Source organism: Rousettus aegyptiacus, unplaced genomic scaffold (genome assembly GCF_014176215.1).
Source record: "Rousettus aegyptiacus isolate mRouAeg1 unplaced genomic scaffold, mRouAeg1.p scaffold_m13_p_14, whole genome shotgun sequence".
Taxonomy (NCBI): Eukaryota; Metazoa; Chordata; class Mammalia; order Chiroptera; family Pteropodidae; genus Rousettus; species Rousettus aegyptiacus.
This window is the reverse complement of record NW_023416289.1, coordinates 41027797-41055068: the sequence shown is the minus strand read 5'-3', so window position 1 is coordinate 41055068 and position 27272 is coordinate 41027797. Positions and strand designations below refer to the sequence as shown.

The window sequence follows — 27272 nt, the reverse complement described above, 5'->3', positions numbered from 1 at the left end:
GTGCGTGCGCACTGGGTACGCAGCTTGCACGCAAGCGCACGCTTCTGTGCGGAAGCGACTGCACGCGAGGTGTGGGCCGATTGAGAAGGCAATGCAGGCTGACGCCAAGATCCGCACTGAGGTTGGAACAGAGTCTGGCCCTCGCGGCCCCGTCTGCAGCCTCCGGCACTTTGCCTGCGAACAAAACCTGCTGTCCCGGCCGGATGGCTCTGCCTCTTTCCTGCAAGGTGAGAGATTAACCCAGGTAATACTGCCAGGGCCACGTTCACCCCGGTCGTATCTGTTTTAGGAGGCGGGTACGGTGTACCATGCAAAGAGCGCCCAACTGGTCCGATACTAACAGGTAAATTGTCACTCCTGAACTGGTACACAACTTGCCCAGGTGGATACCACTAGATACGCTAGAATACATATATCTCTCCCTACCGACTAGAAGGGAGAAGATATCTCCACCATGGTAAAACCTTAACTGGAGTAGATGCCCTCCTTGATTAGATTCCGCTTCTGTCTCAATCAAACACACCCTGGGTCCACCCATCCCAAGCTGAGGCAAACCTGCCTATTTGCATAAATGCCCGGCAGACGGGCAGCTCTCCATTACTAGCTTAGTTACTCCTTGCCATGGCAGATCTTTCACCCAAGTAAATAGTTTTCAGATTGAGGGTGATGTCCCCACCGTGGGATGAGAAAGATTTCCTCCATCCCCACCCCACCAATTGGGTAAATATCCCTTTGACTGAGATATGCATCTCCATATGAGCAAATATCCCTAAGATTGGGGTAGGTCTTACCTATTGGATAAATATCTCTTTTCTCTAGCTAAATACCTTTTCAACCCCCCTGACCCAAGTCAGTATTCCTCTAGAGATAGGCCTAAGGGTCACCCCCATAGATGCTTCAGTCCCCTCACTAGGGCACTCACTACCTTTTACCCAGTTACAAACCTTCTACTCATTGAACACATGTGTTTGTGCTAAGTACTGTTCTAGGCACTGAGAATACATCAATACATTTTTTTTTAAAAATCTGTGATCTAATGGATTTTACACTCTAGTCAAGAAGACAATAAATAAGATAACCAAGTAAAATGCTGTGGAGAAAAATATAGTAGGGAAGGGGAGGGTCAGTATCGAGGGAGGTGGGCACTCTGCCACCATACACCGTAACTGTCTTCTAAATAGGGTATGCCAGAGAGGGTTGAAGTGTTAAATAGGATGATCAGGAAAAGCCTCAATGAGATGGTAACATTTGAATAAAGACCTAAAGGTAAAGGAGCAAACCCCCAAAATATCAGGAGAGCATGAGGAACAGCAGGTGCAAAAGCTCTGAGGGAAAACTTCCCGGGGAATTTTTGAGGAAGTCAGGAGACCTAAGGCCTAGTGAATAAGATGGGAGCCACTGGAAGTTTTGCTCAAAAAAATGACATGATCTGAATACATTTTAATAGAATCTCTCTGGCTTCAATGTTGCATGTAGAGGGTGTGGGAGAAAGGGAGATGACGGGGACTCAGACCAGAGTGGAAGCAATGGAGATGGTGAAATCCTGAATGTATTTTGATGGTAGAGCCAACAAAACTCGCAGGTGGTTTGGTTTTGGGGTATGAGAGGGATATTGCTAAGGTTTTTGCCCAGATCAGCTGTGCTAAGGAAAGATGAGATCAGTTTGGAAAATGAAGTTCGTGATGCCTAGTAGATATCACAGTGGCAACCTGGACTTGGCAGTTGGAATTCAGAAGAGAGACTCAATCTGGACATATAATTTGAAATCCTCTGGCTATAGATGGTATTTTGAGCTCTTGTTTAAATGAAATCACCAAGAAAATTGGAGTGTAGGTGGGAAAGAGAAGTCCCAGGACTAAGCCCAGGATCTTCTCACTCGTGAGGAGTTTTAGCAAAAGACGATGGATGAGAAGGAGCAGCCAGTAAGGCAGGAGAAAAACCAAGAGGGCCGTGACCTGGAGCCCAGAGAATGTGTTTGAGATATAAGGCCTGAGCAGCTGTGTCAGCCCTACCGAGAGGTGGCATCACATGAGGATGGAAAGGCCCTGGGGGTTGATAATTTGGACGTACGTTATCGGCGACACTGTCAGGAGCCACTCCAGTGGAGTGGTGGGGTCAAGGAGAAGAAGAAAAGGAAGTAGCGAGTGGGAACACCCCTTCGGGAGCTTAGCTGTCAGAAGGTCAGATAAATGGGGCAGGAGTTGAAGATGGACGTGGGTCCAGAGAGGAGAGAAGCACTCCAGGGAATTGTTGGAGCTATGTTGCCAAGAAGGTGAGAGGAGAGGGTCTCTGTGCCCAGGTGGACCACAGACAGCTCCTCTGGGCCCCAGAGGCAGGGCAGATGTGGGTGAGGCCACCATACTCTCTCCCCAGGGGATACCTCCATCCTGGCGGGCGTGTACGGGCCAGCAGAGGTGAAGGTCAGCAAAGAGATCTTCAACAAGGCCACGCTGGAAGTGATCCTGAGGCCAAAGATCGGGCTGCCGGGTATCTAGGCCCAGCCGGGTCTCTAGATGTTCAGTCCCTTGGGACCTCTCACCCAGCTCCTCCCTCACTGCTGTCCAGTCTCCACTGTCCCCTCTCATTTCCCCTTAGTTATTGCTCTCTTTTCTCCAACTCTGCCTCTGAGTCTCTGTGCCTGTGTTTCTGTGACATTTCTCTTTGCCTCCAATCTCCTTTTGCCTCTATGTCTGTCCTCCCTTCTCCCTCTTCTTTCCATCCTTTATACCCTCTGCCTCATTCTTGGAGGCTAGGCCCACTGAGATGGGCCTGGGCAGCAGCACGGGACGTGGGAACTCTGGGGTTTTCCTACCCCAGGGGGCTCCCTTGCTGGATGCTGGAGGTGGCGGCGGGGAGGGGGTATGAGGGGGAGGGGGGTGGCAGCCAGACCCTGCCTCCTTCCCACTGGGAATACTGCATTACCCATGCAGAGTCCTGCACCAACCTGGGCTGAGGCTGCAGGCCCTTTCCAGAGGCTTAGGTGGGGCATATGGAAGAGGGGAAGACCCTAACCCTGCCCCACCCTGCTTTCCCCAGGGGTAGCGGAGAAGAGCCGGGAGCGGCTGATTAGGAACACATGTGAAGCAGTGGTGCTGGGAGCGCTGCACCCCCGTACCTCCATCACCATCGTGCTGCAGGTCATCAGTGATGCTGGCTCTGTATCCTTTCCCCACAAGCTGCCTCCTCCAGGAAGTCCTCCAGAATCTCTCTGCCTCCCTTGCTGATGGCCATGTATGCACTTGCCACTAGTCAGAAGACCTCCAAATGTTTGAAAGGCACCAACTAGTTGAAAAAGAATAGCAAATAGTTTGAGTGCTTACCATGTATCAAGCACTGTGTTAGAGTTAACTCATTTATTCCACACAGCAGGGTCAACTCACATATCTAGTAATCTTAAGTTCCCATGTTTCAGGTATAGAAACTGAGCCCCAGAGAGGGGAAGTCACTCGTCCAAGATCACACAGCTCAAGGCAGCAGAGACAGAACTCACGCCCAGGCTTGTCTGGTTTCAAAATCTGTGCCCCTGACCTCCACTCCGACCCTGAGCTTAGACTTGAGGCTCAACGCTGCGAAAACGCTGAGCAAGCAGAGCACTTGGGTCATCAGCTCAGCCTTGAGAGCTCCCTGTGCTTCAGGCCAGAGGTTGAGGCTGAGCACCAGAAACAGACATTTCTAGAGGCCTCACTGTTGCGGGCACTTAGTAGACAGGAGGAGGGAAGAGCTGTGGTAACCCTTTTTCACAGAGAGGGAAAGCAAAGCTCAGGGGCAGTAATAGAGGTTCAGTGGCAGAGGGGGTTCTAAGCTGTGCTCAACCTAGGGAGCAAACACTACTTAAGGAAACTGAGGTCCGGCCAGCCGTGTGACTCAGCCCTGTGCTTGCCCTCCACCAGGCCACAGGCTCACCCCTCCCGTCCCCTGGACTGTGGGCTTCCCCGGGGCACTGTTAATGACCCCTCCCTCCATCTCCTTGCCAGTCTATCAGTGTAGCAACTGCCTGCCAGATTCCTGGGTTCTAGGCCTGGCTCTGCCCTTGGTTCCCCGAAGGTGCTTAGCACGTGCCAGGACATACCTGTTGAATATCATGGACCCTAATTGAGGCTCAGAGAGGGTAAGTCACTTGTTCGAGGTCACAGCTGAGAGGTGTCAAAGTCAGTTCTGGAAGCCAAGTTTACTTGATCCCAGAAGCACTGAGTACTACTCTGCCATACTGCCTTCCTGTGATCAGTTAGTGATGCTGCCACGAGCACCGTAGAGTGGCGGCGTGGACACTGCCAGCCAGCCCTGCAGTGGAAACGCTTCTTAACCACTCCCTGCGGCATCCAGCTCCTGGCCTGTTGCCTGAACGCTGCCTGCATGGCATTGGTGGACGCAGGTGTGCCCATGCGGGCCCTCTTCTGTGGGGTCACCTGTGCCCTGGACTCTGACGGGACCCTCGTGCTGGACCCCACAGCCAAGCAAGAAAAGGTAGGTGTGAAGAACAGGGTGGTGCAAGGCCATGGGCAGACACTGTCTGTCTTCGTTCCCTAGGACCCGCTTCTCCATGCTAGTTGTTAGCTCATATCACCTCAGTCCCAAGCAGCAAGCTCCGCTTTGTTCGTCAGGGCAAGTGCTAGAAACCCAACTTGGACCTCCTGAGCAGAAGGGGAATTTGGTGACCTTTGGTACCAAACTCAGAAAGAAACGGATGTCTAGCTAGAGCCAGAGCCTCAAACATCATCGCTTCATTTCTCAGTCCCTGCTCCCTTCTGCATATCGGCTCTATTCTTTCTGGCCAGCATCTCTCCTGAGGCTGCGACTGGTCCCTTAAGCTCCGTGCTTCCTATCATAAGAGGCTCAAAAGCAAAGGAGAAAGCATCCCTCATTGTCTCAAGTTCACAGTGTCCTAGGGCCTTAATTACTCTTTGAGTTTTTTGCCAGGTCACATCCAGTTAGGAAAGCATAAAACCACTTGGGGGATTTCTGACAGGGAGAATTTAATGCAGGGAACTGGTTATAACAGTGTTAGAAGATCTGAGGGAACCAGAAGGAAGAAGGGGGACTCTCAGAGATCAGAAGCATCTGGCCGGCTCCTCTGTGCCATCAGAGTCGTCGCTGAAGTCAGTTCTGGATGCCCAGACATCGTGGCTTTGCCCTGGCTGCTAGAGTCCAGAACCCACCACACCTCTGTGGCTTCTGTGGCAGCTGCCACCACAGCACCTGCTCCTGTCAGAGGGAGGACCAGCGTGCTGGTCTCCTGCCTTCTGGTCTCCTACCAGATTACTGGTGGAACCTAACTTGTAGGGGAGTCTGGGAAATAGTTTGCCAGCTTCCGGCCCCAGCAGGACAGAGCACAGAGGGGGGCTAGGAGGCACCAGGTAAATGACACCTGCGCTGTGGCTACCCCTACAGGGCAGGGGTACTGTGCCCATCACAACCATGTGGGTGAAATCAGGTGTGAGAAGCAGTTCTACAAGAGGAAAGAGAGGAAAGTTCACATTAGCCAGGAAAGCTGGGAAGGCAGGGTCGCGGACAAAACAACTACACTTAACAGGGGAGTTTCTGTGTGCCAGAAAGCCGAGTTCCCTCTTTGGGATCAGCTGAGATTGTGTCTTGAGGGAGGAGTCCAGGTCCCCTACCTTCCACCCATTGTCCCTAGGAGGCCCGGGCAGTCCTGACCTTTGCACTCGACGGTGTGGACCAGAAGCTGCTAATGTCTACCACCAAGGGGCTCTACTCTGATTCAGAGGTACCAGCGTGCAGATGCGGGTGAACCCCAGATCCTTCCCTCCCCCATGACATGAGATCTTGTCCCAACTGCTCCACACTTAGGTTCAAGAGGAGCCCCATCCTTGCACCTCTTCTGCAAATAGAAATTTTCAAACTTCATAGCCACAGAAATCTTTGTGGGAATTTAAAAAAGGGCAGCCCCATTTATGTGACAGGAAAAGAGAAGAGGCCCTCAGGTTGAAATGGTGGAGGCACCTAGGCCCCCCAGCTTCCAACTTAGAGCAGTTCCCCCCCCCCCCCCGCCCCCTGAATTTCAAGTCTGAAGAACAGTTTGGAAGCTTGAGCCAAATGGTCTCCAAGGGCATTTCCTACCCGGACTTCCTGTGAAGTAAAGATTTGGGGTCTCAGGTTCCATGGCTTTTAACCCATTTCCTGTTTAGAAAAAGAAAGTGCAGCTCACTGCTGGCGTTTGTTAAGCATCATGTGTTTTCTAGGATTCAACCTTTTTAGCGATTGAGAATTACTAAATTTTGTAAATGGAAATACCACTACTAAAAACAATGCTATAAATAGAATGATGTCATTCTTTTTCCAAAGACTGTGGAGATACTAGAGCGGTAGGAAAATAATAAAAGCAAGCTATTTTGTGGCAAACTTTGGGGAGGAGGTTAGGTCTGTAATCCAAGTTATCCCGGAGTAAACGCTGCAGCTGCAGGTGCCGCCAACAAGTATTCGTGGGGCACACAGGAAATGGGTTAGGGTTATTTGGAGTCACAGGGCCTGGCTCTCAAATTCCAGGATCCCTCCAGCTCCGTGAGCTCTTATGGTTGTGGAGCTATGCAAGGTCAGGTCTGCCAGGCTGCCTGACCCCGTTGGTGTGAGGCCTGGAGCTGCCGGAAGCTGACCCCTGAAGCCCACGCTTCTTCAGTGTCCTCTTCCCCTCTACCAACTGAGCCCCGTGAAGTGGGAAAGAAGGAAATGCACTTGGAATAATCCCCTCCCCCACCTCCCTCACCTGGGGGGGTGGGTTGCCCAAGTGAAGAGGGAGGTGGTAGGTTTGAGGGCCCTGGGAATCAGCCAGGCGGTGTGTAGGTGCAGGGGTGGATGCCCCTGCCCCCAGCGCCACAGGACTGACCCGTCTCTCCCCACCAGCTCCAGCAGTGCCTGGCTGCAGCCCAGGCCGCCTCCCAACACGTCTTCCGTTTCTACCGGGAATCGCTGCAGAGGCGCTACTCCAAGAGCTGAGGCAAGCTGGGGCAGGGTGCCCTCCCTCTGCCACCTTCTACCACCTAAGGCTTCGCGCCCAGCCTTGCCTCTCCTTGTGTTTCCCAGGGCGCTTGTGGGCTTGTAGCTTCAGGGGCCCAGGGGCCCCTGACCTGAGGACCCAAGATCACTAGGCTACAGCCCCTGGGTCAGCCCCTGGGTCACAGATTCCGCCCGCCCCCCCCCCCCCCCAGGAAAACACCAGTAGGATCGCACATTGAATTAACCCATTTAGTCTAATGAATACTTGTCGAGCGCCCACTGTGTGCAGACCCTGCTAGGTGCAGAAGGCCCAGCAGTGAACGAGAAACCCAGGTCCCAGGTTCAAGGAGCAGTGGGGTGATGGACAAATAAAACTGATGTTTGTCAGATGGTGGTAAATGCTGTGAAATTAACATAAAGCAGGGAAGTGGGATTTGGGCGAGTTCATTTGGGGAGGGCACATTTAATAGGGATCCCCTCATGGAAAGGGGGACATCTGAGAGAAGCCAGGAGGAGGCCAGGGAGCGAACTCATGGACACGTGGGGAATATGTCCCTGTGGAGGGTCAAGACCCAGCAGGGCGGCCACCGTGGCTGAAGCAGAATCAGTGGGGGCAGGAGAGGGAAGAGGTGGTCGGGACAGAATGGGCCTTGCAGGCTCGGAGGTGAATCTGGCTCTGACCCCAACAGCCCCATGTGGTGGGGCTGTTATTATAGTCCCCGGAAACAAGCTCAGAAGCTAGTTCGTTGTCCAGCAATGGAGCAGGAGTCCCACTCAGCCTGGTCCCAGGTCCTCACTGTCCAATCCAGGGGAAGGCTGCCAGACCAGACTGCGGTTCCTCGTCTGTAAGTGGGGTGCCCAAGGCCTGGTGCATGTCAGGGCTGGTGGTGCCACCCTTGGGCATCTGGAAATTTGGGCGGAGGGCATTTTTAGTCACCATTTGACTGTTCCCCCACCCTTTTATTTAGTGGGCAGGAGCCAAGAATGTGCGTATCCCACAGGGAATGTGTCCCACAGCTGGGCCACGTGGTCTCCATATCTTGACAGACACTGATGTTTGCGGGTTTGCTATGGGCCATTTGTTGCGTGCTTCACATGTTCACACAGTCCCCACAACTGCCACTTTAGACCAGTGTCGTTTTCTTCCCCAGAAACCAAGAAGAAAATGTGTATATACATAAATTATGCTCCGGGAGACACTCAGGGGAATGTCAAATGGGGAAGTGTCCTGGCAAGGTCCACTAGAATGGCAGTATATGGAGTGAGAAAACAGCAGCCTGTCACTCCATCACTTGGTCATAGTGGACCCCTCTGAGTGAACACACCTGCGTGCCTGTGCCAAGCGCTCATGGCAGACGTCGTCCACTGTGCCTGCTGGGTGCCAGCAGTTCGATGTTACCATGAGGCTCCATCCCTCCCAGTCTCAGGCCATTTGATTCAACAGGGGCACCTGAGCTGCCAGGGCCCCCGAAGGGGAAGCCTGCATAGATGAAGCCAGAAGGGAAGGAGGGCCAAGAGATGGAAAGACCAAACCGTATCATTTGCGACCCTGAATCCTGTTCTGTCTCAACTTTCTTCCCTTTTCTTGCATAAGGCAGTTCAGTCCGAGTTGAGTTTCTGCCACTTGCTGTCGAAAGAGGGAGACCACCGTTTATGTGTACGGCCTGTTTAGTCCTCACCACAGCTCCCAGATAGGGAAAAACTTAGACCCATTTTGCAGAGGAGAAAAAGTGAGGCTCAACGAGAAGTCTCGGGCTGAGGTCACACAGCCAACGTGAAGGAGTAAGGACCTGGCGCCCAGCTCTAATTCTCCACTGACCACCTCGGCTGTGAAAAGAACATTCTGTAACTGGCAAACCTTCAGCCCCTCAGCTTTCCCCTTCTCTGGCTCTGAGGTGCATGGTAGCACCCTGGGGTCAGCCTGCCAGGCGCCCCCAGCCCCACCTCCCCCCACACACAGACGACACAGGTTTGGCTGCGTGAGTGTCTGGTATTTAATCTCACATCGCAGTGGCCAGGAAGGGATGCCACCACCACCACATCCACTGGGTTCTCCACTCTGCCCGAGGACGTGGGTGGCCAGCCTCTGCTTCACGGCGGGGGCCCCACAAGCGGTTAGGGCGGGTCTCGGGAGGCGAGGTAGGCAGCCAGGGTCACCAGGGCAGCTGTGTATGTGCACACGCCCAGCCCGATGGCCAGGACCCCCAGCAGGAAGGCACGGCGGGAGGCGGCCCCTGCTCCCTTGACGTCCCCCTTGGCCCAGGCCGCGTTGGTCTGTGGAGGTGTTGGGCAGTGGTGACTCAGGCACCCCTCTCCCCACAGCCCCAGCCCCTTCCCCACAGGACACACTCATGCATTCATTCATATATTCCAAAAACTCGGAGCACCACTGTGGGTCATGCACGGTTGGGCATGGGGGATACTAGGTGGCTAATAAAAATATACATGTATTAGTGTGGGCCAGCATTCTAAACACAGTGACCCTGAGGCAGGAACTATTTCCATTTTACTGATGACAGACACGAGGCACAGGGAAGTTAAAGTGGTTTGCCCACAGAGAGTGGCAGACCTAGGATTTGAAATGAGGTTCATAACTCAGCAGCCCTCTGTGAATGAGGTAAAAAATGAGATAAAACCTCATTTTACCCCAGAATGTTTCCATGCAAATCTTCTCCTCTTTTTCCTCCCCAGGCATAGCTCCTTGTGTGTGCGTGTGTTTTGAATGCATTTTTCTCTTTTCTATCCAGTCCCCTCCCAGTCCTACACACAGACTGACCTTCTGGGCCAGGCAGAAGGCGGCAATGCCCACAGGCCAGAAACAGCACAGCATGGAGAAGACGGCCAAGCTGAGGTGGTCATGGGGTAGGAGCGGGGAGAGAAGGCTGCCCCCATCCCAGTCCGAGTCACTGTCACTGGATGACGCGTCCTACAAGCAGGAGAGGGCCTGGGTGGGTATCTCCACCCGCCTTCCCTGCCCCAATGCTATGCCCTCTGTAGCCCCCAAAGACCAATGCCAGGGCGTCCCTAGAAACACCAAGACAAAAATGTTCTAGGTGACAACCTCCTGACTTTTCTACATCCTGAATCCCTCTGAGGGGAAGCTGAGGATCCAATCTCCAGGGAAGAGCCCTACCCACAACCAGAGCTCTGAGTTCAATTTCTAGGAGTTCACATGTCCAGTTCTGGATACGGCAATTGCTTATAATCTCTGATTTAAATGCCCCTTAAATGGAGTCAGACACCAGTGCAGATAGAACCCGCAAAACGAGAGATTGGGGGTGATGGTTCAGACCTGCCTGCTGAAACTATAGGTTGTAGATTTCACAATTTTTTTTTTTTAAATTCTTGCATCAGATCACTCACAAGACTTTACTGTTATGCTAAAACTGAAATGAAAATCAAAATTACCAAAGAGGTCAAATCAGAGGCCTTTTTTGCCCTGCAGACATTTGCCAATCCCAGAAAAACTGAGCTTTTAATTAAACCTTGAACTAGATTAAAAATGATCTTTAACTGGTAGTGCCCCCAGGCAGCTGACCAAAGCAAACCAAATCCTCTTTGAGGGAGGTTACCTTCATTTTAGGCCTCAAAATAACTTTTCTTAAAAATAATTTTTCAAATACCATGACCAGCCCACAGTCAAAGATAATCAGGCACATAAGAAACCATGAATAAGAATAAGCAGAAATAATAAGGCCCTCAACCTCTTCAAACAATGGAATTATCAGACACAATGTCAGAGTGATGCCTCCTGCCACAATGTGGCAGAGTGTGTTTTCTAAAAATGACCACGACCATCTCTCCCATCCCATGTGCTCTTCTTACGGTGTGCTTGATACTCTTCCCATCAAGAGTGAGGTCTGTGTCCCCTTTCTCAAATCTGGCCAGGATGTGGCTCACTCATAATCCATGGAATGTGGTGGAAGTAATGCAATACCACTTTGTAAGTCAGAAAAAGTGAGGCAGTTCCTGCTTTGCTGAGACACTCATGCGGGAGGCGGGAGGCAGAAGGAGTCTGACTGCCCTGAGGCTGCCGTGCTGGAAGGAGGCCCAAACCAGCCTACATGGGGAGACCCAGGTAGAAACCCCAAGACTACATGAAGAGAGAGGTGCCCAGCCAGCCCTCAGCTGTTCCAGCCCCTGACTGCTGCAAATCTCAGCCACTGGCTGACTGCAACCTTAGGAAATATCCCTAGGGCAGAACCACCCAACCGAAGCCTTTCCAAATTCCTGACCCTCAGGAACCATGAGTGATGATTATTGTTGTTGTTTTAAGCTACTAAGTTTTACAGTGACTTCTTATACAGCAATAGTAACCAGGAAACCGTGTTTGAGAAATAAAAGACAAGCTTGACAATATATACAAGGAATACGAAATCATAAAAGTGACATTAATTTTAAAAAAGAGACCAAGCCTGACGGACAACTCGCACACCTGCCCCAAACACCTAGAGGTGTGTCTGCTCTGAAGATAAATAGATAAGAGAGCAGAGAAATCAGAAATCAAGGGAAGACAGAGCCCAAGGCGAGGAAACAAATGAGAGGCAAATATGGAAAGAAACAGCTAAAGAAACCAGGGGAGAGGGAGAACAGGTAAACCACAACTGGAAACCTAGGAAGCCCACATGCTTCTGAGAAGTGAGACTCTAGGCTAAAGACAGGTACCCCAGCCACCAGCTGTCAGACGCTGGCCACAGCTGAAATCACCTCCAGCTCTGTCCCCTGGCTGCCACTAAGGCCTGCTACTCCTACCTACCTCAAAGTCAGCAGGCCCTGGCTCCCCCAGGCAAGCGCTCACAGAGGAAAGAGGTGGTGGCAGGAACTGCCAACCTGTCAGGGACTCTGCAAAGGCTGTCTCTCCAAAGGGGGACCCCAGCTCTGGCTCGCCAGGCTTCCAGACTGGGGACTCACAGCCTACACCTGCCATCAGGGGCTGTTGGAGTTCTGGAAGACTGGGCTTGTCCATGGCTGGGGAGAGGCTCCTGGAGGGCTTTCCTAGAATAAGGGAAAGAAAAAGACAAGTTGTAAAAGTCTCACCTTCACCCTCCCTACTCCCAGCTCTGGAGAGACTCCAGGCAGAAACTAGTTAGTTCGACAATGCTCAGACCTATTTTACAGATAGTAAAACTGAGGCCCAGAGAGTGAAAGAGGCTGGGCCAAGTTGCGAAGAGAACTCAGGGTCTGGACGTTCAATTCTGGGCTTCTCTCTGCTCAGAAAAACCCCACGTACCTGTTACATATTTATTCCAAACCATGTTTACACACTTGCCCCATGAACTACACACCCTTCTTGGGTTCACACATGACCCTTTTCCCCCGCATTCCCCCCCTGAATGCCACTTCACACTTCACTCTAGTATACACCCCTAGTGTCCCCCAAGCCTGCATACTCTGAATACCCAAGTCCTCACTCACATACCCATCCAAACCCAACCCCACCTCCACCTACATGCATTCATCCCCCAAAAGATTCCTTGTATACTTGCCCCAGACAATATCAGCTCACAGAAAACATCCCTTCTTACACATGCATCCCGTGACTCTTTGCACACTCCTAATCCCTCAGTATCTGATCCCTCCACATGCACACACACAGGCTTCTCACACATGCGCCCTTGGGCATTCTCCCCTATTCCCATCACTTCCCTTGCACACCTACCCCAAACACCGGGTCCATGCACCGCCCCCTACTCCAATCACACCCATGACCACCAGTTCCGCAGACACCTCCTGTCTTACCAGAAACCTCCTTGGCACACGTCCCCCATAACACCCCCAACTCACCACACAGTCATACACGTTCAACTACAGAGAATATTCTCCTCGCCCAACGATCACCCTGGGGGCCCCCAAGCTTCCCGCCCTCACTCCAAACCTGGCTGGAGCCGACTTCCAGGCCACAGGTTCGCCTCCCCATCCCCAACGCCAGGACCTGGGGGAGGAGCGTGCCCCAGGCCTGCGCCCCTCGCTCACCACCCAATGCCGGGAACTCCTCGGCCCCTCTATCGACACTCGCCCCGACTCTGCCATCCCCGGGTGGGGACCTCAGTGCGCTTCACGATCCCAGGGGCCGGGGCCTGAGGGCGCTGCGCCTGCACTCTCCGCCTGGCTCCCCTCTCAGCGCCCAGGCCGCAGCGCGTGGGGGCGGGGATAGGGGCAGCGGAGCCGCCTCCGGGCTCCGCCCCCCGCAGCGGCAGGGGATGGGGCCTTGAAGGCCGACATCAGAGCGGGACGCTGGGCCTCTACCACCCCGGGTGTGAGGGAACAGACCCGAGTCTCCGAGGACAGCGGGCCCTGACCACCCCCCACCCCCAGCCCAAGCCCAAGCCCTACGGAGCACAGGAGGGGGCGTCCCCCATCCTCCAGGGCCCTTCCTGGCTTGGCACGGCCTCCACCCACCCCCACCGCCTTCCGCCCAGTAATAATAGCAACTACTGCCAATTGTGTGCGCGGTTCTCAGTGCTTTACCTATATACAAGTGGACATGTCCTCAGAACGACCTAAGAGGTGTTCTCACTTATTGTCAGGTTGTACAGAGGAGGGAACAGGCGCCAAGAGGTTAGGTACTCGCCTGAGAGAGCCCACAGGGCCACCAGTTCAGAGTGCAGACCACACCTAGCCCCGGGTGAGTGCTTTACCCGCATCGTCATTGATTCTTCTCCATAGCTCTATTTTTATCACTACTTTGCAGGTCAAGAAACCGAGGCTCAGAGATGTGTGCTCAGCTGGCCAAGGTTATTGGAACTTGGCCCGGGGGAGAGTAACCCAGGGCTGTCTGTATTCCTTGTAGGCCCCGAGGAGGGGAGGAAGCAGAGGCAGAAGATGAGGTGGAGGACTTCCAAAGAAAGGAGGCTGAGGTGGGAGTGGACTGGGGTGGGGTGACTGGGAGTGGACTGGGGTGGGGTGACGTGCTGGTTATCGGGTGGTGCAGGTAGTGATTGAGTCAGTGTTTGGACTCACACCGGCCTGAGTTCCTTCTCAGGCTCTTCAAGGCACTTGCTATGTGACCTCTGGATAGTGTTGTTACCTCTCTGAATGTTAAATGTTAAATTTCTTAAATTTCTTCATCTGTAAAACAGAGTAAATATTTTCTGCCTCTTAGATGTGAAAATGTCCGTAAATCACTTAGATTAGGTCAGATAAAAATGTCCCAACATTTACTCAAAGCTTGGCAAAGTAGGTTCTGAACATGATCGATGATGTTTATAACTTCTATTATTTATATCCATCTCCATCAGTCTGATTAGGGGACTCTCCTCACCCTGCTGGCCTCCACCTCCTTCAGGGAGCCCACCCAGCTTGCACTGGCTTTCCCTTCCCAGAAGCCCTGCATCTCACGAGTCCCAGTCAGCCAAACTGAAGGATTCCCCTGCCTGATGTGGGGCCAGCCAGGGTTCCCTTGCTCCAGGCTGTGTGCCAAGAGTCCAGACACTGGAGCTGGCACAGGACCCACTCCTAGGGAGAGCAGATGGCGTCTGCAAGTGCACTTGAATCAGCCAGAGTTCCTGGCAGATGACATGCGACACACATGGGAGGGTAGACGAAAGGAAAGAGGGAGCAGGATTGTTTCTCCAACAGAGATACCCTGGTACTCAATCTCCTGAACTTTGCTCTGGCTGGTTTTTTGAATTGCTTGTCACTATGAAACACATCACACTCTTCTCCCTTATCCACAGGGAATATGTTCCAGCACCCAGTGTATGCCTGACACCCTGGATAGTACCAAACCCTGTATTTACTGTGTTTTCCTCTCTACACACCTATGATAAGTTTAATTGATAAATTAGGCACAGGAAGAGATTAACAACAACAATAATAAAATAGAACAATTATAACAATATACCGTAATTAAAATTATGTCAATGTGATCTCTCCTGAAATATTGCACTGTACTCACCCTCCTTGTGATGATGTGAGATGATAAAATACCTGTTATCAGATGAAGTGCAGTGAATGACTTAGGCATTGTGACGTAATAGTAGGCTACTATTGACCTTCTGAAGATAAGGATGACTTGAATGCAAGCACTTTGATACCACAGCAGACTAATCTGATAACCGAGAGGGCTACTGAGTGACTAATGGTCAGGGAGTGCATACAGCATTGATACGCTAGACAAAGGGACAGTCTGGACTGGGTGGAGCAGGTCTGCGTGAGCTTTCACCATGCTATTCAGAACAGTGTGCAATTGAAAACCTATAAATTGCTTATTTCTGGAATTTTTGATGTAATATTTTCAGACCATGGTTGACCTCAAGTGATTGAAACAGCAGAAAGTCAAACCGGGGATCAGTGGGGGCTGCTGTACCTGTCTCTGGTGTTTGTAGTTTGAATCCTCCCACGTCAGTGTCAACTCCAGAGGGCCCCAGATTTGATCTGTTTTGTTCCTTACTATGCCTCAGGGCCTAGAGTAGCACCTGGCACAAAGTAGGCCTTCGGTACATGTTAGTGGGTTGGGGGCACAAATTCCCACCTGCCTTGGTTTTTACTAATGTCTGAGTTCTGTGGGTCCCTTCGTCCCCCTAGGATCTCCTCCAGAGATTCATTCACTTCTATTCAGATCTCCCTGGCCCCCATCACCCTCACACAGTCTCCCAACCCCACACCTTTCAGGGGATCACAAGAGGCCTGGAATATTAAACACAGGATTCCAGCCAGGATCATCAACAGAGATTTAAACTATTGATGAAGGTTTGATAAGGAAAAGAATATCTAGTTTCAAAATATCTTCCCACAGATTACTTATTTGATTTCAAAGGAAAACAATAGTAATAATGGAGAATACTGGAGACATCACCTTAACCCAGTGATAGAAGTTAACATCACTGGTAATGGAACAAACTGAAATCATGTAACAAACTGAAATCATGTGCACTGAGAAGGACACAACATCGTTTCTGTGGTTTTGCTGCTAAAAATCCATCATCTGAATCTAATCATGAGAAAACATGAGACAAAGCCAAACTGAGAGACTCTCTATAAAGCTGCTGGCCCGTGCTCCTCAAAAATGTCACTGCCATAGTGGTTACCAGAGGGGATAGGGAAGGGGGGAGGTAGACGGGGGAAAGGGGGTCAAATATGTGGTGATAGAAAGAAATCTAACTATGGGAGGTGAACACACAGTGTAAATGTTTATGTGCCTTACTGTTAAAATATGCAGCTTAGTGGATTTCGTTAACCAATGTCACCATAAAAAAATACATTAATTTTTTAAAAAATGTCGCTCATGAAAATCAAAACAATAAAAAAAAAAATTAAAAACCTGGCAGGCCTATTCTAGGTCGAGGCGAGTAAGGAAACATGACAACTAAATACCAAGTGTGATCTTGGATGGAGGGTGGATGGTGATAAAGTATGTTATTGGGACAATGGGGAAAATTTGAATATAAACTATAAATTAGATGATAATTCTGTACCAATGTTAAATTTATACTGTAGAAAATGTTAAATTGGCATTATGATTATATAGGAGACTCCACCCTTGTTCTTAGAATTTGACTGTTGAAAACAATGAGTTATGAATATGGTATATATTATGTATATATATATATATACACACACACACACATATATACAGGCAAAAGACTTGAACAAAAATTTCGTGAAAGAGGACATCCAAGGGAACAATGAACATTAATAAAGGTAGTCAACTAGTCATTGGGGAAATGAAAATTAAAATCAAAATTTGATACAAATACACACCCACCAGAATGGCTAAAATGAAAAAGAACACCACCACCAAGGGTTGGTGAGGATGTGGGGGAGGGGGGACTTCATGCACTGCACATTGGTCTGACGACCAGGAAAACTGCTGGGCAGTGTCTGCTATAGCTGAACATATCCTATGACCTACCGACTCCACTCCAACCTGACGTGAATGTATGTCCATAAGAAAGATAAATTCCCATCAACACATAGATAAATAAATTGTAGCATCTTCACACACAGGAAACTCTACAGCAATGAGAATGAAAGCTCTACAGCTCCAAGCAACAGCATGGTTGAATTTTGCAAACAAAACTCTGAGCGAAAGGCAGCAGACACAAAACAATACATACTGTGTGATTTTATATAAAGTACAAAAACAGGCAAAATTAATGCATGTTCTTAGAAGTCCAGATAGTGGTTATGCTTGGGGGCATCTTGGAAGAGGCATGACAGGCAACTCAGGGAGCTGCCCTTGTTCTTTTCTTGAGCTGAATGCTGGTTACCAGGCGAGTTTAGTTTATGAAACTTAATCCAGCTCTTTATTTTTGACTTGTGCATTTTCCTGTACACATGTTATACTTCAAAACAGGAATTTTTGAAAAAGAGTGGTATCTTTATTACTGACATAGATAAATTTCCAAGATGTATCACCGAGTGAAAAAAGCAAGCTGTAAAACAATATGTACAGTTGTTATGGAAAATAGTATGGCAGTTCCTCAAAAACATAAAAATAGAATTACCATATGACCCAGCAATTCCACTTCTGAGTGTATACTTAAAATAACTGAAAGCGGGGTCTTGAAGAGATATTTGTACATCCCTGTTCATAGCAGCATTCTTCACAATAGCCCAAAGGTGGCAGCAACCCAGTGTCCATCAACAACAGATGAATGAGTAAACAAAATGGGGCGTGAATATACAATTGAGTATTATTCAACCTTAAAGAGGAAGGAAATTCTGCTATGCGTTACAAATATGGATGACCCCCGAGGATATTATGCTAAATGAAATAAGCCAGTCATAAAAGAGCACATATTAAATGATTCTACTTATATGAGGTATCTAGAATAGTCAAATTCAGAGACAGAATGTAGAATGGTGGCTGCCAGGGGCTGGAGGAGGGGAGGATGGGGAATTGTTTCATGAGTACAGAGCTTCAGTTTTGCAAGATAAAAAAGAGTCCTAGAAGTTGGTTGCAAAATCATGTGCATGTACTTAATGCCACTAAACAGTACATTTAAAAATGGCTCAGATGTAAATTTTATTTTATGTGTATTTTAACACAATTTTTAAAAAGTTAAAAAGGCAAAAAGTACATAAATATTTAGTGTGCTGCTTTGTAATAAAAAAACATGTAAAATATTCCATTTCAGTAACAATAAAAATCATCAATAATAGCAAACATTATAGTGCTTCCAATGTGCCAAGCACTATCCTAGATTCATTATGTATCTGTATTAATTATCTATTGGTGCTGCATAACAAATTATCTCCCCAAACTTAGTGGCTTAAAACAACAAATATTTATCACTGACATAGTTTCTGTAGGTAAAAAATCTGGCGATGGCTTCACTGGGTGGTTCTGGCTCAGGGTGTCTCATGAAGTTAGCCTGTTGGCAAGCTGCTAGGGTCTTCTGAAGATCTGATTGAGGCTGAAATATGTTTCCAAGATGGGTCACTCACACAGTGCTGGTGGTTGTTAGCAGGAGGCCTCGATTCTTCCCCATTTGGGTCCCTCCATTAACTGCTCTACTATTGTCACATCATGACGGAGGACCTCTCTCAAAGTGAACTACAAGAGATGGAGGAGGATGCCTCACTGCTCTTCATGGTCTGGTCACAGCAACATTTCTGCCGCATTCCATTGGCTAGAAGGAAGTTATGAAGTGCAGCCTATACTGAGTGGGGGAAGGAATTAGGCTCCACCTAGTGACAGGAGTATCAAAGAAACTGTGGACGTATTTTATTTACTAATTTTTTTTCTTGTGGACATATTTTAAAACAGCTTCATACATTCGTTAAATTCTGATAACAGTCCAATGAGGTGAGTATCATCATATATTCTCACATTACAGATGAGGAAACTGAGACACTGAGAAGCTAAGGGTCAGAGAGAAGTGGCAGAGCCAAAACTTAAACCCAGGCGGTCGACCTGGGAAGTGTTTTCTTAATCATTAGTACCAACCGGTGGAGAATAAATCAATTGAAGAAAAACTATTTAAGAAGGAGCATTGATTGACAGGATCTAATGACCAGTTGGATATGGGAAGTGATAGCATCTAGGACAACACCCCAGCACGACCTCCATAATCCTTTGATTCTGAGAGCTGTGTATCCAAGAGAGGCGGGATAATAGAGAGGTTAAGAACATAAAGTTTAGGGAAAGAGTCAGAATTATGATCGATCTGGCTTAAGGCAAATAATTTTGCCCCAATTTTTTCATCTTAAATAAAGCTGATAATATAACCTATACAGCAGGACATCTGTGAGGAATATAGGAGATTGCATAGGCATAAAGATCAGTTTCTGGAGTCTGGCACAAAGAAATAACAAATGGTAACTTTCAAGTATACCTATTGGAGAAATATTATCCCATTGAGTTGTTTTATTTATATAAATATTATCCAATTGAAATGTTGCCCCCTCCCTATAACTTAGTTGGTGACTCTACTATTTGTAACCTCACTATGCTAAAAAGTATGGGAAGTAAGGGAATGGATTCCCTTTGGACTCCTGGTCTGGGCTGGAGGAATAAGGCACTAAGGTTCAACTGGCTTGACAGCACGGGAAAGGCAGTGCTCAGGGAATCAGAATGTGAGTACCTCAAACTGTCACTCTCCTTGTGCCCATTACATGGATGAGAAACTGAAACCCAGAGCCATGCAAGGTCACAAGACAAGTAACTGGTAGAGCCCAGTTTTCAAGAACCGGATTTTCTGCAGATAAAGGGGCTTCAGTTCCTCATTTCTCATACCTCTTCCCCACACCCCACTCCTTGCTCAGATCAGCACTAACAGAAGAACTGGGCAGTATTTCTGGGGAGGAAGTTGGATTATCAGTCCCGTGGAGCCTGGGGAACTCTAAAAAAGGAAGGAAACCCCTCTCCACAACTTCTTGAGTATCTCTCAATAAGGAAGGAGTTTTTTTCTAGTCATGAGGCAGGAGAATGTACTCTCCAGAAAGAAAGTGTCCCCTTTGACCCCCGCTCAAGTATCTGGTTTGCGGTCACGGTTGGACGAGAGTGGGGGGGGCGTGGCACCGCATAGATAGATTTATTTTATGAAGAGGGTATCTGGAAGAAACAGTCAACGCTCAGACTTCGTCAGCCACATTTCAGATGGCGGCCGCCAGGCCACGCCCCAAATGGCGGAACCCAGTGTGTGGCCGGAGAGACGCGTTTCCTAAAATGGAGAGGGAGAGAGAAAACGTCCATCACAGCTTATCCCCGCCCACGAGGACAACTAGGGCCAATTACCGACACCAGGGCGGGTGCAAAGCCAGGAAGGGAGGCTGCTGTTGTCATAGCAACAACTAGGGAGCCCGAAAGCGGGCGTAGCCTCTAAGGGATCGACGGCTCAGGTCTCTCGCTGCCCGGAAGGTCCTGGGAGTGGCGCGAGCCAGGCCTAGGAAGCCAGCGCCCGCAGACAGAGGGACAGGTCAAGACCATGAACTCCAATCTCCGCCGCCGCTTTCGCACTTCCTAACCGTTAGGTTTGCTGAGGTAGGAATAGCGCATGCGTAAACTTAGAGGCGGGACTTTGGCACCCCTGCACTTAAGACGCATGAGCTTCACAGGGGGGTGGGAGAATCTTCTGACCTGGGGGCGGGGCTTTGTACTTGTGGGCGGGACTATATGCCCTGGGGGCGGGGCTTTCCGCTGGGCGAGGTAATTTAGAGGCCGGCTGATTGGATGTCCTCTCCTTAGCCCAGCCCACCCTACGCCCCTTATTTTTTAGGGGCTCTCCTGGAAAGGCAGCTGGGATCGTGTGGCCCACTCTCAGTGGTTTGACGAAACTCGCTTGGAATCCTAATACTGCTCCTTATTTGGAGGGCCACAGTTTCCCCGTCTGTAAGGTGGAAATAGTGCACTTACCTCATAGAGCTGTGATGATATTTTTCCCCTCTCAGGGCCATGGCTGAGGTGCACGTGATTGGACAGATCGTGGGGGCCACCGGTTTCTCAGAAAATAGCCTCTTCTGCAAGTGGGGCATCCACACAGGTATTCCCAAGCCTGGTACATTTCCCCCACCGAGACCCCCATATTAGAGGTTCCATCCTCTTTCCTTTACCCACTGGCCCAGTCCCTGATCTTTATCTTCCATTGGTTCTCAGGACTCCTAGCCCTGACCACACTGCCCACGTGAGCCTCAGGCTTCCTTCTTATCCCTTCCCATCCCATCTCTAGGGGCTCTGGTTCCCACTCAATGAACACACAGCCCCTAAGGATATGGGACCACAGATTAGACCACAAACACACTCCCAATCCTCAGAACACTAGACAGCCCTAACTCTACTTCTGGGACTTCATTCCCTGTCTTAGGGTTGCCCTGGGTCCCTCCCCATTCTTAATAATTCTTTGCTTAACAGTCTCCATTTATTGAGTTGCTATAAAATGGAAGTTGCTATCTTACATTTAGGGGCAAGGCCACCCTCCTGTATTCATAATTCTCTGTGACAGTGTAGGACCCCTGTACTAGCAGTCATTCAAATCCATCCACCTGGCCCGGGAGGTACCTCAGAGGCCCCAATTTTCATGTCTCCCCGTGTGAGGTGGTATAGTGTAATGGTTAGGCTGCCAGATCTGGACTCAAACACTAACTCCCCCACCAATTAATTGGGGACCTTTAGACTTGACCTCTCCAAACCTCAGTTTCCTTGTCTGAAAATAAAGCTAATAGCAGCCAGAGGCAGTACAGGGTTGATTTGAGGTTAAGAGCACAGACTGATTGGGCTCAAAACCAGCTATTTTGCACTTGTCTTTGTTTTGGCTTCCCGGTCTGTACAATGGGAATAATAAAAGTACTTCATGGGGTGGTTGTGAGGACTAAAGAAAGAGCAACAGCACTCTGGAGAGGGCCTGGCCTAGTAAGAGCTCAGTGTTTGCCCTGCTCGGGGCGAAAATTGGATGTAAAGCCCTCCATGTGTTGCCCAGCACAATAAATGCCCATGAAAGGAGTGCAGCTGTTGTCCTAATCATCGCTTTCAGCCCTGGGAAATTGTGGTCCTCCAGCTAAGCGGATGAAGAGGCGGCCCTGGAGTCAGACTTGGCTCCCAGTCTGGGCTCCACCACTCACCTGCTCTGTGACCCTAAGTGGGTGCTTTTCCCTCTTGGAGCCTGTTTCCCCATCTGTAAAGTGGGATATTTGTCCTTCATAGGAGTGCTAGTAAATGTTGTATGTGACAAACCTGCCCCAAGGCCTGGTGCTTTCTTCACTTGGTCCAGAAGAAGCGATAGCCATATGGTTTTTATTATTTCAGGGAGCTGTTGTGCGGGGCAGTTAGTCCCGCAGAGAGCTCAGGGGCAGTCGGATAAAGGGCTTGGGCTCTGCTGTCAGACAGAGCTCAGTTTGAATCCACCTCCATCGTGGGCCCTTGGTCTGCTGCAGTCCTGTTGTACTTCCAGCATGGAGAACAGTGCTTGGCACGCAGCAGGTGTCCAATAAATGTTTGTGGAGTGAATGGCCAAGTGCCTTTCCTTCTTAAGAGTCTTGTTTCTTTACCTGTAAAATGGGGACTGTAGGAGCACCCACCTCCTAGGCTCATTTATTTGCCCAAAAAACATTTATTGAGCACCTTCTGTGGACCAAGATCTGGGTTTGAGGTCCAGGGGATCCAGCAGTGTACAAGATCCCTGCTCTCCTGGTGCTCACAGGACAGACAAGATAAATACGCAGATAAAGAAATGAGTGTAATGATCACAGATAGTGGTAGGTACTAGGAAGAAACGAGATGTGATAATGTGATAAAGCCTAGTTTTGGGTAGAAGGGTGAGGGAGAACCCTCTAAAAGTGGCACTTGAGCTGATCCCTAATGGATGAAAAAAAGCCAGGTGTGGGAGCATCAAGAGCAGAGCTTTCTAGGCAGAGGGAACAGGCAGTGCAAAGGCCCTGAGGAGAGATCAAAAATAGAACCTGTGAGGCTAGAGAGTGGTGAGGGTTGGGGAGAGTAATGAGAGATGAGTTCAGGAAGGGGGACACAGACCAGGGTATGCAGGGCCTCATCGGCTGTGGGGAAGCCTGCAGGCTGGGGGTGGGGTATGGATTAAGAGTCCTAGTGGACAGATTAAATAAATTAAATAAATCACTAAAGTGCTTAGCGCAGCATCTGGCATTTGGTAAGCATTCAGTGCCTTTTTGCTGTTAATCATCACCCTCCGTAGGACTGGTATTATTGTGTGCCTTTCACAGTGTGCCCAAGCTCCTTTGTGACAGGCACCCTTGGCCCCATCTTAGTCCTTGGACTAGGCCTCTAAACATGGGGTGAGAATAGTAACAAATGATACCCGACACTGAGCCAGCACTCACTATGCCCCAGGCACTGTTCTGAGTGCTCTGTATGAATTAGTTCATGTAATCTCATGAAACGACAAGGAACACATTATTATTATACCCAATTGACAGATGGGGAGACTAAAGCAGGGAAAGGTAACTTGCCCAAGGGTATACAGGCACAAAGTAGTGCCAGGAGTTGAACCCAGATGTTTGGCTCCAGAGTTCGCGCTTTGTAACCCTTGTCGCCCAATGCCAGGGAGAAGTGGGGTCCTGTCTCCACGATGGCCTCCCCTTCCTGATCGCTGCCTCCCGCCTCTCCCTGTCCCTTGGTGTCCTGGGTCTCATTACAGGGGCGGCGTGGAAGCTCCTGTCAGGCCTACGGGAGGGCCAAACGCAGGTGGACACCCCCCAAATAGGGGACATGGCCTACTGGTCCCACCCCATTGACCTGCACTTCGCCACAAAAGGTCTTCAAGGTGGGTCCCCAGCCTGGGCCCCGGGCTGAGCTGAGGGGTGGCGGTTAGCAGCACCCCACGTTGCGGGAACTGGGAACACCAAACCCTATCCCCACTCCCTTGCCCTTCGTGTCCCTTTCACAGCCAGGCCTGGCCCTGGAGAGGCTGGTGGGAGGCCTCCCTGGGCTGACTCTGGAGTGCGTCAGAGGCCAGGGGTGGAGGGGGGGAGGGGAAGGTGGAAACCACCAGGAGAGGGGAGGTTGCTTTCAGAGAGATAAACCAAGAGTCTTCAATCAGGAGGAAGCTGGGAGGGGTTATGAGAGAGGCCAGGCTCTTCAGCTGATAAGAGGGGAAATGAGTATTTCGGGGGAGGGAGGGTACAGAAAATCTTTTCTGGTGGAAAATTTGGGTCATACTGAATGGATTCCAGAAAATAGCCTAGGTAAATATGCCATATATTTCAACAATATAAATAATACTTACTGAGTGCCTACCTGTGGTGGGTGACGTCAGGGAGATGTCAGTGATTGAGACAGCCCTGAGTCCTGTCCTTACAGGGTTCACCGTCCCATGGGGAAGACAGAGCTGTCCCCAGAAAATGGCAACCCAGAGTGGGCAGGGATGGGGGAGTCTGGAGGGTTATGGGAGCCCAGAGGAGGCTCCTGACTGCTGGTGAGTTCAAGAGGGAGGGCTTCCTGGAGGAAGGGATGTTTAAGCTTTGCCGTGACGGGCCACAGCAAATGATAGGAGGTAATAAGGCAGAGAGAAAGAAGGTTTCTAGGCAGAGAGCTGTGTATGGAAGGCTCAAAGGGTAAAGTGAGCCACGGCATTTGGAGGACGGAGGGAAAGCTGGAGGGCTGGAAGGGTCCAGGTGGTAGGGGACAGGCCATGCAGAGCTTTGACTGCCAGGCTGCAGAGCTGAGGCCATCTCCTGAAAGCCCCGGGGAGTCACAGCAGGCAACTGACAAGTCAGATTCTGCTTTTAAAGGGGGATAGGTTGGAGGATGAGGCAGGTGACTGTCCTTTTACTCTTCAGACCCCCAAGTCCCCAGTACGGGTATCATCCTTGCCTCTTCCCAGCTCCCCTCCCATTCTTGTCCATCAGGAAACCCCATTGGCTCTACCTTTGAAATGCATACTATGCCTCACCACTTCCCTCCCCCGCCCCACCCTGGTCTGTCCACTCTCACCTCTCACCTGGGCCATTACGGTAGCCTCTTGGCTGGTGTTCCCACCCTACCCTCATAGGCTGTTCCTCTGGGAACACCTAAGTCAGGTCACATTCCTCCTCTTCTAAGAACCCTCTGAGTCCTGTCTCTCTCAGGATAAAAGCCAAAGTCTTACCTGGATCTGAATGCACCTCCCTTTCTCCCTCTGTCAATGGCCCTGGGCTACACTGGCCCCACCAGACACCTCCCATCAAGGGCTATTCCCTCTGCTGGGAGCGCTCTTTTCCCCAGATGTCAACATGGCCCACGTCCTTCTCTCCTTTAAGCATTTGCTCAAATGTCACCTCAGTGAAACTTGTCCTGATCACCCTCTTTCTAAAACTGCATCCCCACCCCTACCCTACCCAGCTTTATTTTTTCTCCAGAGCAGTTATCACCATCTGCCATACCCTATAATTTGCTTATTTACTACATTCGTTGTCTAGGATGTCAGTTACACAAGGGCAGGAATTTTTGTCTGCTCTGTTCACCAGTGTGTCCCCAGCTTCTACAACGGGAACTAGCACGGAGGGGCTCATAAGGGAGGGTGAGATGGGGCCAGCATTCAAGGGTTTTGCCTACCAGGCTGAGGAACTAAACTGTATTCTGAGGATACTGGGAAACCTATGGAAGGGGGAGAAAAATGTTTCCCAATGCCAGGTGGAAGGTGGACTGTAGGGGCAAAAAAGAAGGCCCTAAGCCCAGAGAGAACAGGGTGGGCCATGGGGTGGGAAGGAGGGAGGTGGCTAGGACAAGCCCCAAGGCACTCATTCACCTGGAGATTGGGCTTCCCAGAGATGCGGACACAGAAGAGAGGGAAATCAGCAGAGGATAGATCCATGTTGAGGTTGGACTTCATATTGAGGGCCCTCGGGAGCCATGGACAGGTTTTAAGCAGGCGAGGAACATAGATTCAGAAAGATCCCTTTGGCTGGGAGTTCAGAGAGGAGGCTGGGGAAGAAAGGCAGAGGGGAAGGGATTGGGCCTGGAGTCTCCAGTGGGGATCCAGAAGCAGAAGACAGGGCTGACTCCATCCCTCCTTCCCTCCCTCCTGTCCTGCAGGCTGGCCCCGGCTTCATCTCCAGGTGTGGTCCCAGGACAGCTTTGGCCGCTGCCAGCTTGCAGGCTATGGCTTTTGCCACGTGCCCAGCAGTCCAGGAACGCACCAGCTGGACTGCCCCACATGGCGGCCCCTGGGCAGCTGGCGGGAGCAGCTGGCACGGGCCTTTGTGGGTGGCGGGCCTCAGCTGCTGCATGCGGATGCCATCTACAGTGGGGCCGACCGCTATCGCCTGCACACGGCTGCTGGTGGCACCGTGCACCTTGAGCTGGGTCTGCTTCTACGCCACTTTGATCGCTATGGCGTCGAATGCTGAGGGACCCTGCCTCGCCGGCCCCATCCACACCCCTGGATGCCCAGTGAGGGGCAGGATGGCACAGTGGTAGAAGCATGGGCTCTGGAGACAGTCAGACCTACCCCCAGCCAAGGCTTGGTCTGGCGTCTGTCCCGGTTAGCACCTCAAGCCTAGTGGCCGTCCCTCTGGGGTCCAACTTCCCCATCTGTGAAATAGCAACAAGCGTGTAGAGTCCCAGGGGTTTGGAGGAGAAGAGGCTGCCTCACATATTTAAGTGTGCAATAAAGGAAAGCAGTTCTGACAGGTGTGGGTTCCTTCCTGACCTCCTGACCTGTCAGGTGGTCTGTGCCCCATCCTCTTATTGACACCTTCCTTCCTCAGGCCCCGCCTTCTGACAGACCTGCCTCCTCCATCCTTTGCTTCAGACTCTGACACCCCTCCCCACTCTGGGTGCCCCTCTTAAGACTCCCTTACCTTGGGGTTCCCTTCCTCAGTTCCCCTCTCCCCGCTGGGGCCCCTATCTCCTGGCTGACTCTCGCCTCTTCTGCCCCAGCCTCCCACTCTCTCCGTTCTGGGTCCCCTCCTCTGATCTCCTGTACCCTATGTCCCCATCCTCTGGTTGAGCCTTGCCTGCCAGGTCTTCCTTCGGTGACCCCTACATAGCCCTCAAAGCCACAGGCAACTGCCCGCTTTGGTAGTGCTCGGCCGCCAGGAGGCAGCACCCGGTTCATGGGGCGGGGCCAGGGTGCCCGCCCCCTACCCCCGGGGCTTAAGGGACCCCCCTCAGAGCCCGCCCACGCGAGCTGAGGTCGGTGGCCCGGCCCCCCCATGCCCGCCCTCCTGGGGGCCGCCCCCGCCCCGCGCGCTTCCTGGGTGGGGCCGGGGCGGCTTCAAAACCCCCCGCCGCCCCAGCCGGTCCCCGCCGCCGCCGCCGCCCTTCGCGCCCCGGGCCGTCCCACCTCCTCCTCCCGCCGCGGATCCGCCAGACAGCGAGGCCCCCGGTTGGGGGCAGGGGGGACGCCCCCTCCGGGGCACCCCCCCCCGGCTCAGAGCCACCCGCAGGGCCGGCCTCGGCCGGGAGCGGAGGAAGGAGCCGCCGAAGA

The 27272-nt window shown here is 50.9% G+C and overlaps 3 protein-coding genes and 1 long non-coding RNA gene across 5 annotated transcripts; 2 read left to right on the top strand and 2 right to left on the bottom strand.

The window, feature by feature from the left end:
- The first annotated feature begins 15 nt into the window (after positions 1-15).
- EXOSC5 (exosome component 5) lies at positions 16-7340 on the top strand. The gene is made up of 6 exons (XM_036232387.1): positions 16-227; positions 2374-2487; positions 3037-3158; positions 4324-4464; positions 5636-5725; positions 6859-7340. The coding sequence occupies exons 1-6, from the start codon at positions 92-94 to the stop codon at positions 6949-6951; spliced, it is 696 nt and encodes a 231-aa protein (XP_036088280.1). The 5' UTR covers positions 16-91; the 3' UTR covers positions 6952-7340.
- A 1473-nt stretch (positions 7341-8813) lies between these two features.
- TMEM91 (transmembrane protein 91) lies at positions 8814-13087 on the bottom strand. 2 transcript variants are annotated; one of them, XM_016135683.2, is made up of 4 exons: positions 12925-13087; positions 11708-11946; positions 9728-9877; positions 8814-9225 (listed from the first exon to the last, which is right to left on the bottom strand). In XM_016135683.2, exons 2-4 carry the CDS (start codon positions 11915-11917, stop codon positions 9067-9069), a joined length of 519 nt encoding a protein of 172 aa, XP_015991169.1. In that variant the 5' UTR covers positions 11918-11946; positions 12925-13087; the 3' UTR covers positions 8814-9066. The 2 variants fall into 2 exon arrangements, with proteins under 2 accessions (XP_015991169.1, XP_015991168.2); XM_016135682.2 differs by lacking the exon at positions 8814-9225 and having other exon boundaries at positions 9236-9877.
- A 6438-nt stretch (positions 13088-19525) lies between these two features.
- On the bottom strand, positions 19526-20859 carry LOC118611373. The gene is made up of 2 exons (XR_004954279.1): positions 20753-20859; positions 19526-20060 (listed from the first exon to the last, which is right to left on the bottom strand). It is a non-coding gene; the product is annotated as an uncharacterized LOC118611373 (long non-coding RNA).
- On the top strand, positions 20166-26472 carry B9D2 (B9 domain containing 2). The gene is made up of 4 exons (XM_016135678.2): positions 20166-20380; positions 20788-20879; positions 23502-23627; positions 25877-26472. Exons 2-4 carry the CDS (start codon positions 20792-20794, stop codon positions 26188-26190), a joined length of 528 nt encoding a protein of 175 aa, XP_015991164.1. The 5' UTR covers positions 20166-20380; positions 20788-20791; the 3' UTR covers positions 26191-26472.
- The last annotated feature ends 800 nt before the right edge of the window (positions 26473-27272 follow it).